A 21,048-nucleotide genomic window follows, 5' to 3' on the forward strand; every position below is an offset into this window, starting at 1 on the left:
TACTACCAAAGTGTTTATCCTTGAGTAAAAATGAAACGCATGTACAAAGTAATAAAATAGTCTATTCAGAGCATTCTGCTGTTAAAACCAATAGTTGGTTTCAAATTACGCACTCAGCTAATTCTGCACACAAAGAAAAATTAGCTTTTAGGATAAAATTGTTATTATCATTCATCATGTGAATGGCCATGGTTGATCGTAATGGATCAAACTGATCCATGGCAGGCAAATTAACGCTATTTGGCTTCCAAAGAGGACGCACCGGGTATCGAACTCGAGATACCTCTCAACATCTTTTCGTACTTTATTTACGCGAGTATCTTATCGACCTCAGCTACCGCGATCCACTTGATGTACCATACATATGTGTAGTGTAACGGAAGTACCGCAAATTAATAGCGTTATTCTGATATTTACGATAATGGACATAGTGCTCTTCACCTCCGGCATATGAAGGCAATATATAAGAATGTTTGGCCTTTTAATCTTGTCAACATCCGTCAAGTCGTGCATTGTTACGGACAGCATCAACTTGTCTTCAGACAGTAACTTTTTGATTGAGGCGATGTGGCATGGCAAAGAAAATTTGCAAAAAAAATTTAAATAAACCGATTTTTTTATCACAAAAAAAAAATAGCTACAGAACATAAATTTAGGTCACGTAGGGTCACTTGAAAAAACGTACTGGAAAATTACATTTATTACAGAATAATAAATGGAAGATACGAAATTACATATTACATTTCGTACATAAGAAGAAAAAGAAAAAATCCGGAGGAAATTATTTTCCCAATACATATACGATCAGTCCTTGAAAACTCATGGTATGTCCATCACTTCATCAGATAGTTTGTTCTTATAGATAGTCTGTCTCTATACGGGCTATTTATTTTGTTTCGGCATTTATTCCGCGATTATATAAAAACCGTAATCACGTCAGGGTTCTTGCTCAACTGGTCGTATGATTATGTCATTGATATCAACGTGAGCTGGCATCTGCAAGATGGAAATCACCGCTGCCGCTATGTCTAGTGGTTGCAGAGGGATCATTGGTGGGATTAGATTTTCGAATTCAGTCGTAACGTTCTTCATACGATTCAGGAATTCTGTTTTCACAACTCCTGGACCAATGCTCTGAAATGAAAAAAAAAATGCCGAATGAAATCAATATCCCACAATAAACGATTTTTGCAATAAATTTTCATTTAAAACGTAAATACTGTTTGCACCAGTGATACATACAGAAAGTTATCAGCTCGCAGCACTGGGGTCGTCTGAAAACTTCCAAACATTTGTATAACTTTTTTTAAGCACTATATTTTTGTAAATAGTGTGACTACCAAGTAGGGTAGTGTTTTTCAAAAATTTTGTCTCGTGGCTTTTAGGGCGGCACCAACCTTCGTCAGGGGTATCGTTGGTGAGCTGAAGATATACAGGGTGATTCGGAAAAGATGGGGGAAACTTTAAGAGATGATAGTACACACGAATACAAACAATGGCCATCAAAGAATGCATGGTCCAACATGAAATGCGAACGCGTTTCGAAACGGCCGCTCCCCAAACGTTTAAACGGCATTCCTGTTGAAATTCATCGGGAGAAAAAGAACACCATGCATGCAAATGAAACCTGGGAACCTTCAGAAGAAACCGTATGCAAATCGGCTTCACAGTGAATAAAAGACACGGACGTCAGCCCTGAGAAGTCATTTTAGCGTGCAACAATTCTAACAGTTGTAACGTACGGGATAATTGCGCACTTTAGTAATACTGGAAAAGCAGACATGGATTTCATTTCCGCATTCATTACGCAGACATGCATTTCACTCATGTATGTTTTCTTTTTCAGTATTACTAAAGTGCGCCATTATCTCATAAAATATACGTTGCAACTGTTAGAACGGTTGCACTCTGGAAGAACTTCGCAGGGCTGGCGTCCGCCCCTTTTATTCACTGTGACACAGATTTGCATACGGTTTCTTCTTCTTCCCCAGGTTACATTCACATGAATGGTGTTCTTTTTCTCCCGATGAATTTCAACAGGAATGCCGTTTAAACGTTTGCGGAGCAGCCGTTTCGAAACGCGTTTGCGTTTCATGTTGCACCATGCATTCGTTGATGACAATTGTTCGTTTTTGTGTGTACTATCGCCTCCTAAAGTTTTTCCCATCTTTTCTGAATCACCCTGTATATTGATTTGTATGCTTATTAATGCTTTGAAGTGGCTCTTTTGTATTGGGAAAATATCTAATATATACAGTGGCAACAGGGCGCGTGGCATTTTACTGGTTCACTATTGATCCTAGAGACATATTACAATTTGAAGAAGTATGTTGCTGGGGGGGGGGGGTATAGTTATTGAAATAAAACAGAAAATTGACTTTTTATATATACGGGTACCCTGTGCTTAAAAAACCCAATTACAAATTGTTGCCCTGTCTCTCCTGAGGAAAAACAAAATCTGCGTTTCTAAGTGCAATATTCACTGAGCAATTCGAATTCAAAAAACCGGAGGAAAGTTGAGGAAAAAAACAGCATTAAGTGCTGGTAAAACGGTTTAACCTATATTTATATAATCCTGTTCTTTAATTTTTCAGTTCTATAATATCTTAGCGAATATTGCACTTAGATACGCGGATTTTTTTTTTTGTTGGCATCAGGAGAGGCAGGACAACAACTTTCTAATTGGGTTTTTGAGCCCAGGGTGTCCGTATAAAAAGTTAATTTTAAGTTTTTAAGTTAATTATCTTACCCGGGGGTATCACTATTTTCTATTTGTATACAATATTTTCTGTATAATTTATAGTCAAGCCCAAATATAAGGAAGAATTCTCAATAAAATTAGTTGTACCCAATATTTTACTGATCCGCTACAAGCGGTATTTCTTCAATATTATGGTGGTTGCATTTTTTTATATTGAAAAAACTTTTTTTGTTGTTGTTATTTATGTTTTTTCCCCAATTTCATTATAAGTGGAATTCGACTTAATTTCTGTACTTACAGCGACTCTTATGTGACTTTTGGAAGTTTTGAGTTCTTGCCGAAGTCCTTCCGTTAGAGCTTGTACCATAAACTTGGTTCCCGAATAAAATTTCACAGAAGGAAACACTTTGTGACCACATATACTGCAAGATAAAAGAGAGAAAAGTAATTAAAGTTTGGTTTATACGTGAGTTACACCAATGTTTTGTTTATGATTTTAAAAGTCCCCAAAAAATGATAAAATCTACGGAGTCGAAAAGAAATCGTTGGTACTTAGTTCCTGTGAATTTGTGTACCTGAAATGTAAAGATGCAGAATATCTTGGAAAGAAATTATTCCTCACATATGCCAATGAACTATGATAGTTCATCAAAAATCTGTGAGAGGGAAAATTGGATAGCTACGAGAAATGCGAATTATACCTACGTATCGGCCAGCCAGATATCTTCAACCCAGAGCCGCAACTAGGGGGGAGCAGGCGGGTCTGGTGCTCCGGGCGCTGAACCAGAAGGGAAGTCAAATTCGCCCTTTAACTGCTTCCTCTACATGCAAGGGGTGCCAAAATTCCGGCTTGCCCCAGGTGAAAGTGTCAATTGCGGCCCTGCTTCAACCCATTGCTCAAGAGTACCGCGTTGATCTAAGGCTGGGATCCCAAAGTTTTTCGCCGCTCGTCGATCTGCCGCGAGATAAGGGATTTCGTGGAGAAAATCCATCATTGTTTTTTGACATTTTTTTTTTGTAAAGTGTCACGTGACATCCCGGGGTTGGCTGAATTATTTAGCGCCAAATCGAAGCTGTGTCTGGTTAGCGGGCTAATTAGTTTCCGCAGTGTTAGATAATACAAAAAATTTTTAAGTGGTAAAATATGTGGTGGATTTAAATTTTTGATACAATATTTGACGTCTGAAATTAGTTCAAAATTAAGAAAAGACATCAAAATTAAAAAAAAAATTCCTTATGCAAGATGAAAGCAAATGAACAAATTTTATAAGCAGAATTTTTTTTTGGTGGCTCTCACGGGCCACCAAGCCTAGAAGAGAAGACGTGGTCCAGGACCTGGCGCCGGGCCACAGAAGACGACAAAGGGCTCACTAGAGCTACAAAGCTATGGACGTAAATTTTGTACACAATAGGAATTTTTAATCATAATTTTTTTTAAAATCTGTATGCGCTTTTTGTTTGTCTTTTTTTAAATATGTGCTTTATATTCATGCATTACTTATATATGCATAATAAAGCCCCCGACACCATCCAGCCCACTCATCCGGGACAATGGCTGAAATTGACAATGGTTCATAGAGCTCGGGTGGTGCATGGTATAAAGCAGATAAAGGGTGAATTCGGCACCCCTTCACGTTCAGCGATCGGGACATCAGACCCGCCTGCTCTTCTCTAGTAGCGGCCTAGGTTCCGAATCTTATTTTTCGATCGAATCGATTTTTTTTTTAACTTTACAGTATTTAAACTGATCTACTTGCCTGCTTATGTGAATAATTTGTCCATCATCGATAGCCTTTTCTTGCATGAGTTTCACTGCTTCCCTAGTGCAGATACAAAGAGCTAAAATGTTGACCTTAAAGGAGGACAAAAAAATGGATTACTACATTCGGACCTCTTAACACATATATAATGCAAACAAAGGCTTGTCGTTTCTGATCAACAGAAACCATAATGCGCAGTGCACACTGGACCGACACGATAAGGGATACAACCTGCAACTCGATAAGGATTGGTTAAAAAACCGGAAATTTAGGTTTTCAACCAATCAGACCAGTATATATCCGGCTTAAAGGTAGGAACATAGTGAACGCTGGTTGCCGATTGGGTGAATCAGCACCTTTGCTGAGTGGTCATAAAATCTAAATATTTCAGGTTTTTTTTTTCACCGTCTAATCAGTAACGGCGAAGACTCACAGAATCGTAAATCAGAGAGCAGTATGTTCCATCACCTTTTGCCAGCCTTCTGGTGGTAAAAATCAAAGATCTTGGATGCAAAGTATCTGGGGAAGTGTGTGTCTGTATATCAAGTCTACCTTATTTACGACGGGGTTTTCTTAACACTTTTACTGCAGAGTCTAATTTGTTTTCCTGGTGGATTTTTATTTTACAACTAGGTCATTTTAATGTGTGAAACACAACATTAGAGTTAAATTAGCATAACATTAAATATTTCAATCAAAATATATATTATGACCCGAAGGTGGCGTCTTTCACTGGTGGAATTACGCTAGTTGTGCAAACCCGCAACACATGAGAAAGAAAGTTCTATGAATGGTGGGGAGGCCGAAACCTGCCAATCGATGGGCCCTTCTTGCCATGAGTTTAGGATAAAAATAGCATTATTTTGCAAACCTGGGTGATGAAAGGAAAGCAGCAATGAACTAAGACCGTGAAACAAATGGAGAAATGAACTGTGATTAAGACCAGTGACGTATTTACTTTTAAAAATTGATATCAATTGGATTTAAAAGTTACATAATGTTAGAGACAGCGGAAAACAACTGAGTCTCCACCAGAGAGCGTTACTAACGGAGTACCAGGAGAGAGAGAGAGAAGGAAAAAACAGAGATACAGAGAATCAGATATAGCGGAGCAGTAGGTCGTTCCAAGCATAGCCCACTAAACAATTATGAATGTCTAGTCGGCCGTGGTCCAAGAGAGACCGCAGAGAAAGTTATTAAGACTGGTACACATGATTTCATATATTTTGTAGTTAAAAAATAAAAATAAAAGTATAGAATATTAATTGGAGTGTACATCGAGTATATCAAGTAAAGTTCAATGTACACTGTGCCTCTAGAGTAAATTAGTTAGCGTAAACTTGTGTGTCTATGCGTGTGATTTTGCTTTTGCCTGCTAATGAATGTTCACAGCGGCCGCAATCCTAATTCAAGGCCCCCATCCCCACCAGTACCATTCTATAGTCCCCCTAACAAAAAGCATCGACCGTGACACCATGTTGGTGTCAACCCCCGGTTGAAACAAGAGAATGATTACGCCACAATGTCGTCGCCCGCAGTGAAAGTAATAATGCGGTTGTCCAAGGAATAGTAGAGGTGATAATTTGCTGAATTAGGTTCGAAAGGGACATTGTCATTCACAAGCATTTCACAGGCAGATCACTTTGCTCTTCCATTTCTTGGACTATGACATTGATGGAAAATCCTTCGCAAATGAGGCAGGAACCTATGAGCTGAGCTTGATTTTTACCGCAAAGAAATTGAACTGGTAGAAAAACACGTTGGCAATAGAACCTGAATGTCGTCAGTGGCACTTTGAAGATCAACATTTGCTACATATCTCTTTGTTTGTGACACTCAAAAACAGCAAGAATATTTTTGGGTCAACTTGTAAAAAAACTCGGGTGATATTAGAGCTCGTCGAAGAAAGAAACTTTGTGGGTATTAATGACTGAGATGAACTTTGATAAGAAAAGCTAATTGTGTCTTCGCCGGAAATCGAACCCAGATCCTCTTACACTCTGGGCAAGCTCACTAACCAATACACCACAAACTCCCTTATTACGTTAAAGTAAATCTTATAATAAGAAAAGAAATAGTTGTGTTTGTTGGTTAGTGCATTTTTCCCGTATTGCCAGAAAGGCATTGCGATTTCCGAGAGGAGACAACTTTGTCTTTCACAAGTTCACAACCATTGATATTCAGAAAGTCTCTTTCTTCGATGTGTTGTAATGCTAAGCTGCTGAGAAAATAACGTTTCTCTCTCTCAAGTGTTATTGTTCGAAAAAAAAAAACTCCTGCAAATTGTTTATACTCAATGCAATCCTTAAGGGAAATAAAATAACTTGAGAAATGCGATCGATATTCATTTCACATGAATGTAATATGCAATAATTCCATCGAAGTGTGCTAATCCAAAAATAAACAAAACTCACATTAATCATGCTGACCCACTCACTAGTCTTTGCATCGAGTAGATTGGAATCAGTCGAAAATCCGGCATTGTTTATACATACGTCAATGCGGCCGTATTTCGAACGTATCAATTCGAACATCGATAGAATTTCCTCTTCTTTCTCCAGATCACATCTAAAATACGCCAAATGGGAATAAATATGAGATGCATTTGCAGAAGAACAGTGGCTGTGCGTAAGTTACGCAAATGTATAATGATGACGTTTGTTTGAAATAGTTGAAAAATATATACAGCGTTTACAAATGACTTAGAATGAATTCAAGATTTTATTGTTTGTGCATTTTTGAAATATGATCCCGAAATTTCAGTCTCCGGCCGCAAAGTAACGCAAAAGAAAAGTTTTAGAGATACAGTTTGATACGATCGATAAGTCAAACTGCGATAACTCGAATACTTTTTCAAGTCGAAGTTATCACTCAGCCACGGCACTTTTTCTGTATTCTAATGCTAAAATTTTGCCTGAACTCGAAGTTTTCTCAAGTTGAAGTTTTCGGGAATGAGATAAAATAAAAAAAAAATTGGTTATTAGCAATGAAATTTAGCATTTAGCGATTGAACTTTGCATTTAGCATATAATTTAGATTTAGCATTAGAAATTAGCATTTAGCAATTGAAATTAGCATTTAGCAATTGAAATTAGCATTTAGCAATTGAAATTAGCATTTAGCAATTGAAATTAGCATTTAGCAATGTAAAATAGAAATTAGCATTTAGCAATGTAAAATAGAAATTAGCATTTAGCAATGTAAAATAGAAATTAGCATTTAGCAATGTAAAATAGAAATTAGCATTTAGCAATGTAAAATAGAAATTAGCATTTAGCAATGTAAAATAGAAATTAGCATTTAGCAATGTAAAATAGAAATTAGCATTTAGCAATGTAAAATAGAAATTAGCATTTAGCAATGTAAAATAGAAATTAGCATTTAGCAATGTAAAATAGAAATTAGCATTTAGCAATGTAAAATAGAAATTAGCATTTAGCAATGTAAAATAGAAATTAGCATTTAGCAATGTAAAATAGAAATTAGCATTTAGCAATGTAAAATAGAAATTAGCATTTAGCAATGTAAAATAGAAATTAGCATTTAGCAATGTAAAATAGAAATTAGCATTTAGCAATGTAAAATAGAAATTAGCATGTGAGGTATGAGGGAGACAAACCACCCCCCTCCCCCCGACCGGGAGGTGAAAGAGATGATGATGCAAGGAACTGAACGGTGATGGGAGAGAAAAGAAAAAGAGAGAGAAAGGGGACGAAAGAAAAGGGACGGTTGGTGTCGGGATCTGCCTGGGGCGGACGCAGGAAAAGAGAGGCTACTGGAAGTAGCGAGAAAAAGAGAAAGGCGATGGTCAATGAAACTGTGTGGTAGTTTTTTTTTTATAGATATGAGTGTTGTTTTGTTATGTGGTCTGAATTATTAAAATCTCAAAGAAAAGTCCAGAGTGTTTGTGTGATAAAATCGAGTATTTTCTCTTATTGAAAAAAGGGTTTCGCAGACGAACAATAGCGAAACTTTACAGTGGTGGCAGCGGTGACACCTCCGAAGAGATTGTTTGGCATCAGACTTCGTGAACTTCAGGGTATCGAGTGGTGTGATCGTGGTTCGGCATTGAACCTTGTGGACTTCGCAGTATCCAGTGGTGCGAACGCTGGTCGAATAAGTCGGTGCGGCAGTGAGTTCCTGGATGCAACGAGGGAGCATAACTTCTGTGGAGGAACACCGGTCGAGTAAGTCTATGCTTCTGTTCTTTTCTCTCTCCTTAAGTTAGATATTGGAATTCAGACTGAAAGCCGTCTTAGACGATATAATAGTTTTAATATGTAATATATACAAAAATTTCTGCGAGATTTTTTTTATCCGCTTTTGAAAAGTGAAAATGAAGGGAAAAGCAGGTTCACAAGAACGAGCACTTATGAAATGAGATGCGATGTTTTTTTTTTGCGGTTGTAGAGTGTGAAGCTTGATCGCAATAATTGAGCTTGGTTATAATTTGATATGTACGGTGTTCTTGAATAATTTCAATCGTTTGTTTATCATTGTTTTGCCATCGAGATTTTGTTACCATTCCTTTCTTTTGTGTGCATGAATTTTTTTAGACATATATATATATATATACAATAGCAAAATGTCCTACCTTTTGAAGTATCGAAAAGAAGAGCTTAGGGCACTGGCCATAGAGCTAGGAGAAGAGGTAACACCAGACTCAAAGGCATTAGAGTTGAATAGCATTATTTTGAACAGCAAAGCATATGAAGAAAAAACGGCTAGAGTGCTTTTGGACACAATAAGAAATGAAAGAATAGAGAGGGAGGAAATCCAAAGGGGGGTTGAACAGAGGGAACGGCAGTTTAGGCTAGAAAGCGAGGAGCGGTTAGCAATGGAGAAGTTGCGCATCGACTCAGCTAATCGAAGCAATCAAAACGAGACGGGAAATAGGGGAACTAGAGCCCTAGATGAGGTTTTGAGGGTAGTGAAAATGCTGACAGTAAAGGTCCCCTCAGAGCCTGAAGGCTGGAGTTATTTTTTTACCAGCCTAGAAAAAGCGTTTCTTAGTGAGAAGGTGCCGGAGGAAGCAAAAGCAAAGATTTTGATTTGCATGCTAGGAGAAAGGGCAGCGAATATACTTACGTGTATGAACTGTGATCAATACGATGATTACGATGAACTAAAAACTATCGTACTAAGGGAATATCAACCCTCTCCCCAGACCTGCCTGGAAAATTTCAGGAAGACTAGGCGAAACAAGGAAGAGACGTTCGTTCAGTTCGCGACAAGACTCGCGTCACAATGGGAACATTACATTAGTTTGAGAGGGGCTCAGGATGTCGAAAGCATCAATGCATTAGTGGTGGCCGATAAAATGTTCCAAACGTTGGATCCAGAGACAGCATCCCACATTGCTATTCGACAAGGGGAAGGTTGGCTAAAACCTCGAGACCTCGGGAGAGAATGCGACACATTTGCTGCATCTAAAGGAAGACACTACGGGGGGTTAAACTGGAGGGATGAACATCGGGATATATCAAACGAACGGGGACTAGGGCAGCCGCACGGCAGTGAGAACAAATCATATGAGGGTAATAGAAAATGGATGCAATTAAGGGAGAATCGGAGGCAGCCTACATGTTTCGAATGTAACTCGAGGTTTCACTTTCGACGCAACTGCCCTGTGTTTGCGGAGCGCAACGTAGCTGAAGCTGGAGATAGTCGAAGAAGGGCTAATATAAATCGAGCGCAAACATCAGAAACAGAAATAGAAGAACAAGAAAGACCCATTGTGGCAAGGGTTCGATCGTTCGGGCAGAAAACTGAGGGGAGTTCCATCCGGGAACATCTCTGCAAGTTGGAAAGGATTTCGGTTAGCGTGAATGGGAAGTTGGTTAAGGCTCTCGTGGATTCGGGCACCGAGATTACCGTGGTGAGACAGGATGTAGTTCCGAGAATTCCAACACATGGAAAATCAACCATCTTCTTGAGAGGAATTTTCGGCCCCCCTGTGAAATGCCCACTTTTAAGCATCCCATTAGGAATGGCGATCGGGGACCAACCCAACGTGACGCATCAGGAGGTCCTGTGTGCGGTAGCGGAAAATCTAGTAGAGGAGGTCTTGTTACCGCCAGATGTAAGGGACCTGTTGAGTGGAAACGAAGACAACCAGAACGAATACGGCAAAATCAGTTTACGGGGGATCAGTGCCCTGAGCGAGGTGACGGGACAGGAGGGGAGGACTGAAGAATAAGGGTCACTACATAGCAGCTGCAACCCAAGTCAATCGGAGGGACCATCATCAGAAACTATAGAGGAGAGCAGGGCGAAAGAAAGAGGGGAAGTGGCGGTGGTGTCGATAAGGGACGACTTCCTTCGAGAGCAAAATCTGTGTATGGACTTGCTGGAAGCTTGGGAGAAGGCGAAGGAGGGGAAGGCCAACTACTTCATGGCTGGTGAACTTTTATGGCACCGGGACAAAATCCTCGGGGAAGGAGTAGCACAGCTCGTTCTGCCCCGAAGCAGGAGAGAACAGATAATGCAAATAGCTCACTCCTCAGTATTTGGGGGGCACATGGGGATAAAGAAAACAGTGGAAAGAATAAGGTACTCGTTTTTCTGGGACACCCTAAAGAAGGATGTCCAGAAGTATTGTGAGACATGTAAGGAGTGTCAACTAACTAGACGGGTGTTAACGAGGGAAAGGACCCCAATTACCCCAGTGACAAGACCAGAATTGCCCTTCCAGGTAGTCAATATCGACGTAATTGGTCCAATCACCCCCAGTAGTTCGAAGGGCCATAAATACATTTTATGCCTCGTGGATCAACACACTAGGTGGGCAGAAGCGTTGCCACTCACGAATATTTCGGCGAAGAGCACTTGTGAGGCATTGTTAAGCATTTTCGCTAGGACAGGCATACCGAATGTCATAGCCTCAGACAATGGCACAAATTTCAATGCAGATTTAACCAAAGAGTTCGAGAGAAGAATAGGGTCTTGTCCACAGTTCTCAACACCGGGATATCCACAATCAAACGGGTTGGTGGAGAGATTCAACCAAACGTTAAAAAAAATGTTGAACCACATCATACACGAGGAGGGCCGGAAATGGCATATACAACTTCCATATGCGCTCTGGGCGTATCGGGAAATTCCGAATTGCACCACTGGAGTCGCCCCATTTCAATTGTTATACGGTAGACCCCCGCAGGGCCCATTGGCGATCCTAAAGAATACATGGACGGGAAAGCATGATGGGTTGCAGTTGAATACTAGGCCGGTGTCGGCCTATCTATTAGATATGAAATCTCGATTAGAAAGAGCGGCAGAACAGGCACAACTTACGTCTCGGGTACAACAGGATAGGATGGCAAATTATTACAACCTAAGGTCGACAGTGAGGAGTTATAAACAGGGTGACCAGGCCATTGTACTGATACCGGATTCCCAAAATAAGGTATACGCTAGATGGCAAGGGCCAGGTGTCATCAAAAGCCAAAAAAGCCAGCACTCCTTTCTGGTCGAGATGGAAGATGGCACTGTGAAACATGTGCATCAAAACAAACTTAGGAGATTCGCCTCCAGCGTGAACTCTGTCAACGTAATTTTTGAAGGGGATGAAAATTTTGGGGTAGTGGAGACATGCCCCATAGAACAATCGAGGATTGCCGAGTTCAGGAGGGGGATAGAAGCGCTGGGCGCACAAACCCTCAGTCAAAAACAAGAAGCGGAACTGAAGGAAATTATTATGAAACACAAGGCTCTATTCACAAGACCCATTCGGCCAGCGAAGGTGGGAAAACACAAGATTGAACTCATACCCGGCGCGACGAGGCGGAAACCCCATTGCTACAGGATACCGGTGGCGTATCGGGCAGAGGTCGACAAACAGGTCCAGGAATTACTGGCTGCGGGCCTTATTGAAGTGTCGGAGGCGGAAATCGCTTACCCGGTCGTGTGTGTCGCGAAGAAGGATTCGTCAATTCGAATGTGTGTGGACTACCGGGCACTAAATTCGGTAACAAGGAGCCCCACCTTCCCCATGAAAGATATGCAAGAATTAATGTATTTGGCAGGGGGTGCGAATTGGCTTACTTGTTTAGATTTACGGAAAGGTTTCTGGCAAATAAGGATGGACGATAACTGTCGGCATCTCACTGCCTTTGCTACCCACAATGGGGTCTACCAGTGGAGAACGATGCCGTTTGGACTGGTAGGAGCAAGCGGCACCTTCCAAAAACAGATGAACCATATCCTCAGAAAACACGGGGAATACGCGCAGGCGTACATTGATGACATAATTATATTCTCCAAAACCTGGGAGCAGCATATGGGACATCTATCACGGGTGCTGGGGGAGTTGGAAAATCTCGGGTTTTCTGTCAAAATGGAAAAATGTAGCTTTGCAGAGAGAGAGATTAAGTATCTGGGGCACCGGATCGGCAGGGGTAGACACGGGCCTGATGAAGAGAAGGTACTAGCCATAAGAAATTTAAAGACGCCCACTGATAAGAAACAAGTCCGCTCAGTGTTGGGGTTGATGGGCTTTTACCGCTCATACATCCCGGATTACGCGGCGTTGTCAGCACCGCTGACCCACCTCACAAAAAAGGGAGCCCCAAACAAAGTCGATTGGGGGGAGATGGAAGAAGAATCGTTTCAGAAACTAAAGGAAGCCCTATGTCACGTGACGCATCTTGCTACGCCAGATTATGACAAAAGTTTCCAAGTGCACGCAGACGCATCGGACCTTGCAGTTGGGGGATGTCTTACCCAGAGGGATTCTGAGGACCTATGCAGGCCCATAGCTTTTGTGAGCCACAAACTTACTGACACACAGAGGAAGTGGGCTACCATAGAAAAGGAGGCATGGGCCATTCTCTTCGTCCTTAAGAAATTCGAGAAATGGACAATGGGGACCAAGATTGAAATCATAACGGATCACAATCCCCTGACGTATCTGCAAGATACCACCCCCAAGAGCCCAAAGCTAATGCGCTGGGCCCTGGCGCTGCAAAGGTGGAATTTTAGGATTGTTCACAAGGCTGGCCTATTAAACCAGGTACCAGACGCATTGTCACGATTGTAGAACCGAGGTTGTCTTAAAATTTTTTGAAGATAATTTTAGTTTTGTATCTTTCCTTTTATTTTTTTTTGTATCATAGATTTGTATTATTTTTTTGCTATATGCTATTACTTTGTCGCGTTGTATTGTGTCTTATATTCGTTTATGTCTAAGGGAAATTATAATTTTTCAATATGGTCTGATAGTATTGTGTGTGGTATATTTCCAAATGTAACCTATTAGTATAAATATTTAATTCAACAATGCGATAATCTTTCTGTACGGAAAATGGTTTATGAAGGCTGAATTCCAATGTTGTTTATAATTGTAAAAGGAGAGAGGAAGGGTGACGGAAAAGCCATAGGCTTTATCACATTGTGGGTTGTGTGATGTATTCAAGAAACAAGCCTCTGCAAGGCAAGTTTCTCTCTTGGAGGGGGCGTGTGAGGTATGAGGGAGACAAACCACCCCCCTCCCCCCGACCGGGAGGTGAAAGAGATGATGATGCAAGGAACTGAACGGTGATGGGAGAGAAAAGAAAAAGAGAGAGAAAGGGGACGAAAGAAAAGGGACGGTTGGTGTCGGGATCTGCCTGGGGCGGACGCAGGAAAAGAGAGGCTACTGGAAGTAGCGAGAAAAAGAGAAAGGCGATGGTCAATGAAACTGTGTGGTAGTTTTTTTTTTATAGATATGAGTGTTGTTTTGTTATGTGGTCTGAATTATTAAAATCTCAAAGAAAAGTCCAGAGTGTTTGTGTGATAAAATCGAGTATTTTCTCTTATTGAAAAAAGGGTTTCGCAGACGAACAATAGCGAAACTTTACATAGCATTTAGCAATGTAAAATAGAAATTAGCAAGAAAATTTAGAAGAAATTATTTTAGGATTTAAAATACGTCAAATGTGAATAAATATGGGATGCATTTGTAGAAGAACTGTGGCAGCGCGGGAATTAGGTAGATGTATAATGATGACATTCTAGTTTTCTGGAACAGCGATTCTCAACCTTTCCTGACTCGATTTTCAGTGTATAATTTCGATGGCGGAGCCCTGTTTAACTCCATGAGCCTTTTTTAGTATATTATTTATATGGCGGTACCCTTTAGGCCTCTTTTTTTATTTGTTTATCAAATTTATTGATTTATTTTATTATCCACGATTGTCCGTGGAGCCCCTGGGAAGTACACACGGCGCCCCAAGGACTCCGCGGAGCACCGGTTGAGGACCGCTGCTCTAGAATGTCAATTTTCAACTTCCGATCAGTACGTTAATATTGTCTTAACTAATTCAATAAAATTATGTGAAAATGTTATTTTGGAATAGTTGAAAAATATATGAAGGGTGTTTACAAATGATTTAGAATGAATTCAAGATTTTATTGTTTGTGCATTTTTAAAGTATGATCCCAAAATTTTAGTCTCCGGTCGCAAAGTCACCCAAAAGAAAACTTTTAGAGACACAGTTAATTTTATCGATAAGTCGAACTCCATTAATTCGATTATCTGTTTAAGTCGAAGTTTTCACTTAGCCGCAGAACTTTTTCTGTATTGTAATGCTAAAATTTTACCTGAACTCGAAGTTTTCGGGAATGAAAAAAAACTAAAAAAAATGATTATTAGCGACAAAATTTAACATTTAGCAATTGAACTTTTGATATAGCAAAAGAAATCAACATATAGTTATATAAATCATCATTTAGTAATGCAAATCAGCATTTAGAACATTAATCAGCATTTAGAACATTAATCAGCATTTAGAACATTAATCAGCATTTAGGAACATAAATTAGCATTTAGGAACATAAATTAGCATTTTGCAATAGAATTTAGCATTTTGCAATAGAATTTAGCATTTTGCAATAGAATTTAGCATATAGCAATGGAATTTAGCATATAGCAATGGAATTTAGCATATAGCAATGGAATTTAGCATATAGCAATGGAATTTAGCATATAGCAATGGAATTTAGCATATAGCAATGGAATTTAGCATATAGCAATGGAATTTAGCAGTTAGCAATGTCATTAAGCAGATTCGTTTACCGGATTCCTTTGTCTGCTTGCAAAAAAGTAATTGACTTTCTCACGGAACAATGACAAAGAAAGAGCAGTCAAAAATAACATGCATATTTTGACAGGAAATAATCTTGTACGCACTTTATTTATAATTCGTTTCGTTGATGCGAGTATCGTGTATGCGTCCGTTTTACTATAATACTCGTGCGTCTCGTTTGGTGTTAAATATTTTCATTGAATAATTAAATAAGATAAAATTAGAATAACTTATTTTTTTGGCTTTCTTCATCTCCAGTAGTTGACATATTTTTCTAAGGCCGAGATTACACTAGTGTTTAAAAATGTTGTAAAAGTCCTTTTATAAAACTTGAAAAATACCACCAATAACCTGATCGGTTGCATTTGCTCGAATATGACCGATCAGTTCATTGGCTGTATTTTTCAAGTTTTATGAAAGCACTTTTACCAAACTTTTACAGTATAATGCCGGCCTAATAAGGTATTCGTAAATAGCTCTGTCATTTTAATAATTTTGTCTTTTTCCCCTTCTAAAATCGAAATTTCCGATAACTCGAAGTTTTTGTCAGCCGCTGCACATTCGACTTATCGAGATTAACTGTACATATGCACTTGTCTTGTATTGTAACATTAAACTTGATGACCATATCCCTACTATTGCACCAGTTAAAAAAATGAGATCATGAAACCCACACCAATCATGTTCAGGCACATCCGTCCTCCACTCGAATTTTCATTCGAGAAATATCCATTCAGTAAATTCAAGGATCAATTAAAAAAACAAAACAAAATTTAATAAAAATTGAGCAATTATTCAAATAGTGCATATCATATACAATACAATAAATAATTTTTAAATAAAAGTAGAGATAAACTGTTTGAAACTGAAATAGTCATAATCACCTCACAGCCAAGATGGATCCAACCGGAAACTCAGAAGCGATGTGTTTAATTTTTTCAACATTCCTGGCGCAGGCAACAACCTTCATTCCATGTTTAGCAAGTTGCCGACTTATTTCGGCACCAATACCGACGGAAGCACCAGTGACCAGGGCTACTCTACCGATCCACCGTTCCATTATTATTTAAGGGATGCAACGAGCTAGAAAATGCAACCCAACTTCAGAATTTCTTAAGCATAAATATCCTATGAAGGAGATTCAAATATATCTTTGATAAAAGTATATTTTTCTTCGCACTCTTGTAATCTACTTTTTTTTGGAAGATAATTTTTATCTTCATTAAGGCTTTTCTTGGCAGAAAATTCTTTACAATAGATAGTGCAATCTGAGTGGAATCATATCGCATTGTTTTTATGGTTCTTTTATAGTATTTTAGGGGGGGGGGGGGAACGAAGTCTGGTCCTTAAAATAAAAACAATTTTTGATTCTACGGTTTGCTTTAAATACAGCTTCTTTCCTCATACCATTGGTGAATGGAACAAACTCCCCAACTCTATTGTCAACTCCCCCACTATCACTAGTTTTTTATTCAATATCGAACAACATCTTTGTCACTTTAACTCGTATCCTTTTGTATAGGCCCCAGGACCAACATATTGTATAAATAAATTGTGGAACTTATTTTTATTTTGACATTGAAATATGTAGATGAGCCAATATTCAAGCATCGGTGTAAATACAGGGTGATTCATAAATACCTGGACAACTTTCCTCTAGCCACCTTTTTCAGCAATTTACCTGTTGGGGCTTAGAATTCGTATTTGTATTTCAGGCGGTGCGAGTGATGCGGTGATAATATGCTCGTCTGCTACCATTACGTCAGTCGCAGCGCGGTCGTGTGGGCATCGTTGTGTGGGTACTTTTATCGTGAGGATCGAAGTTCGAACCCAGTTGGCGGCACAGTGGTGGTCGGCTGAAGTTGGTTTTCTGCGATTTTCCAAATTTAAGGCGCGAATGTGAGCCGGTCTTCCATTTGAAAAAGTCTCAGTACAGAGCAAGCAGACTTAAAACACGATACTTACATAACATTAAAATTATAGCAATTACCATCTTCAATCCAAATTATGGAAGATAGATAGCTGTAAAATCAAAACACGGAACAGGCGACAATTCTGACAATATAAATGCCTTAGAGCTACACGTACAACTTAGAACACACATTCCGGCATTTACCGATTCGGCAAAAAAATGTATACGAGGTGCATGTATGGTCAAGTAGTAATACTATTAGGTCCGCGTCTTCAATCCTGAAGAAGATCACAGATGATGATTTCTTTCGTTATCGAAAATGAAGTGATGACCTGCCCATAGATGGTGCTTCAATATGCTCTCACCGGAAGTCCCCGATGTCCAAGACAAGGACAGAAGTACAGCGAAGTTCTAGAGAACACAGAAGTATACGTTTTTCACGTTAAAGTGTTAAAGTCAGATGAGCAATGGTTTATAATGTTGTCCGTGAAAAGTGCCTGGTAGTCCTCTACCAGGTACATTAAAAAGAGCGTGCAAGAGGTTGCAAATGTCAACGTCCCTACGGGCCGCAAAAAGAGTTTTTTAGATTTCCCAACATTTTTCCTTTTGGGCACTTGTAACGCGTTTACCATTTTTACCCTTCAATTCTGGAAAATTGAGAGTCCAGCACGATACTTACACGACCGCTGGCACATTTGCAGATCATTCGTTTCCCGCTTCACATTTCACTAAGCGACCCGCAGCATACTTCTAGATCACGTCAGCGGCCGGTCGCACATCCACAGGTCACTTATGTGGCCTGCTTTTCACATTTTCACTGCGACCCGTGACACCGTTCCATATCAATTAAGTGAGCCGCGGTGAATTCTCAGATCACTTGAGTGACGCGCGGCACAACTGATCTGGAGCACGGATCTGATGATCACGGCATATTTATAGATAGATCGTATTTATCTATAGATCACATGAGTGAACTACGGTGTAGTTTCAGAGCACTTGAGTGGCCCACGGATAGTTACAGATCATTTAAGTAACCAGCACCGATTACTTAGTCAACTGGCCCGCGACTCGTTTTTAAACCAATGAAGTGGCCCGCACTTTTCTAATGCAGTGGTGCTCAAACGTTTTAAAGCGAGACCACTCTATTTTGCCAAAAAATTTATCGGTGACTCCTACATATGCTGACCGCATGTCCCTATGTTTTGTCAGTAAATATGCTGTCAAGAAAGTACTTTTCGGAACGCTTGTTTCAATATTACTTAGGTGAGATATTATTGGCTTCCAAAAGATATTCATTTTTTTTTAGATATCATATAAATATTTACTTTGTTTTTTGTTACCGATATATTGATTATTGTACAGGTAGAATTTGATAAAATTGCATTGTATGATGCACAAGGCAATTAGTTCAGATGAATAAAGGAATTTTTTTTCGTTTTGATGTATCTTGAAATAAAAATGAATTCCTTAATTGGAAGTTTTTATTTTGGAGAATCGCTCGTGACCCCGTAGTTCATTTACGCGGTTTGTTCACCACTGCTCTAAAGAACTCTAAGGTTCAGAACCCTTGATTTACAGCGTACTAATTTTATTGTACTATTCCTTATCACACTCTCTTGCGGAAAAAATTGACTTTTTAATAATATTTTTATACTCGGAATGCTGCTAGGTGTCGGTATGAAATTATTGTGTATGTTGACCGAAATAATTTGATGGTAACTTATATTACCTCAAAGCCAAAATTGTTCCAGAAGGAAAATATGATGCAGTATATTGTATCTTCTGAACATTCCTAGAACACAAGTGAATACTTTCATCCTATGTTGAGCAAGTTGCCCGCATACTTCCGCACCGATACCGAGCGAAGCGCCGTTAACGAGTACAAGACGAATACGCCATCGCGGATCCGTGATGTTTAAGTGTTGTGTTGTTATCTTACTGTTTGATGTCGAAGACATCAATATTTTTTTTATCAATTGGGTACGAGAATACAAATTTTTTCACACGATAGAGACAGATAATGCTCAGAAATTCAAAATTACAAGAATATATATATTTTTTCCCACTTCCATACAGAGTTCAGCACTTGAACTTGATATCTGTTGAGAATTTTGATAAGGTTTTGAGTACAAAAAGAGGAGTGGGTAAGGTTTTTTTTTTATGTAAGGTGTTTTTCTTTTATATTATAGCAGCAATAAAAAGCTATTGCTTCATCACAGTTATGTTTTCAGAATAATTCTGATATTATTCTCGTCTTCAATCTTCTTTGTACAACTCCAAAGTTCAAAAGAGATAGACGGCTTTTTCCCCCAGCCTCAAGATATCAAGGAAACAGATATTTACTGGATATTATGCTGAGGTGAACTTGGAAAGAAAAGTCATATTGTCTTCGCCGGGACTCGAACCCAATCCCTCTTGCCCTTTTCCTGAAGTTAAGAGGAGCTACTAATGCCTCTTCTTCCGTGCCTCACACCAGAGTGCGTGAAATAAGAAAGGCAGGGTCGTGTCTCCAGTGGTGTAGAGGGTAGCATGCTTTTTCCCGGTATTCAAGAGACTTGGCCTGCTGCATACAATTGGACAGGACTATACAGATATTTTCTCAGCCAAACTTTTCGGGAAAACATTTGCTGAAAAATACTACCAAAGCATATTCTTAAGTGAAATGAAACACGTATACAGGGTAATAAAAAGCCTATTCAGTATTCCTATTAAAGCCTATTCTGCAATTAAAACCAATAGTTGATTTCAAAGTACGCACTCAGCGATTCTGCAAATAAAGGAAAATTAGTTTCTAAGTGAAATTGTTATTATCATTCATTATGTGAATATGGAGCTCGCTTGTTTAATATAGTGAATATCTACGTTATTTATTGAAATACGACTTGGTGTCCTATACCTATGTGTACTATAACGAAAGTACCTCAAATTAATAGCATATTATCCCAATATTGACGAAAATTGGCGTAGTGCCCTTCACCTCCGCTAAACAAATATGTAAAAGTGCTTGGCATTACCCTTAAATGCATAGCTTTGCATATGGGCAAAGGGTTCTTTAAACGTTCATTACTGTAGTTAGTTTGAAGATAGAAATTCAGAATCACCTTTGCACATAAGGGTGTGGTCATATTCTTTCTATTTTATATTTTGAATTTGCTAGTAGATGTCTCAATTAACGACAACAGCTCTTTGTAGCAGAACATGTGTGGCTGTGATTTCGCTGATTTGTTGAATTGTTTTGTGTTTACATTTCTTATTTTTCCCCCTTGGATTTTGCAACCCGATTTTTTTTCTCACCATAGTTTGAATCACAAAGAAGGTAGTTATGCATTTGGAAAGTAATATTACTTCAATATGTTCATTTTATGTGTGATTTTTGAGGATCTGCACGTCCTCTTTAAGGCCCTGTATGAGCAGTACAATTCAAAATGGATATATTTAAATGATTTTTTTTGGCTTTTTATGCATATGTATGAAAAAATGAACTATGAAAAAAATTCAGCTCGGAAAAAAAAAAACATGCATCAAAGGGTTAACCTTGTAAGCATAAACTTGCCCTCAGAGGGCGCGGTAGCCCAGGTCGATAAGATATTCGCCTAAAGTACCAAAGGATGT

The 21,048-nt window shown here is 39.1% G+C and overlaps 1 protein-coding gene across 2 annotated transcripts; it reads right to left on the reverse strand.

The window, feature by feature from the left end:
• Positions 1-682: 682 nt before the first annotated feature.
• LOC149086761 (dehydrogenase/reductase SDR family member 11-like) lies at positions 683-19,392 on the reverse strand. Of its 2 annotated transcripts, XM_089231131.1 has the most exons (6): positions 19,166-19,392; positions 16,409-16,607; positions 6,876-7,029; positions 4,459-4,553; positions 3,000-3,123; positions 683-1,134 (listed from the first exon to the last, which is right to left on the reverse strand). In XM_089231131.1, exons 2-6 carry the CDS (start codon positions 16,582-16,584, stop codon positions 937-939), a joined length of 747 nt encoding a protein of 248 aa, XP_089087257.1. In that variant the 5' UTR covers positions 16,585-16,607; positions 19,166-19,392; the 3' UTR covers positions 683-936. The 2 variants fall into 2 exon arrangements, with proteins under 2 accessions (XP_089087257.1, XP_089087256.1); XM_089231130.1 differs by lacking the exon at positions 19,166-19,392 and having other exon boundaries at positions 16,409-16,660.
• Between the last annotated feature and the right edge of the window lie 1,656 nt (positions 19,393-21,048).

This window comes from Pholcus phalangioides, unplaced genomic scaffold, assembly GCF_987345545.1.
Source record: "Pholcus phalangioides strain wild (caught in Gottingen) unplaced genomic scaffold, Ppha-v1.0 ptg000004l_1, whole genome shotgun sequence".
NCBI classification, from domain to species: domain Eukaryota; kingdom Metazoa; phylum Arthropoda; class Arachnida; order Araneae; family Pholcidae; genus Pholcus; species Pholcus phalangioides.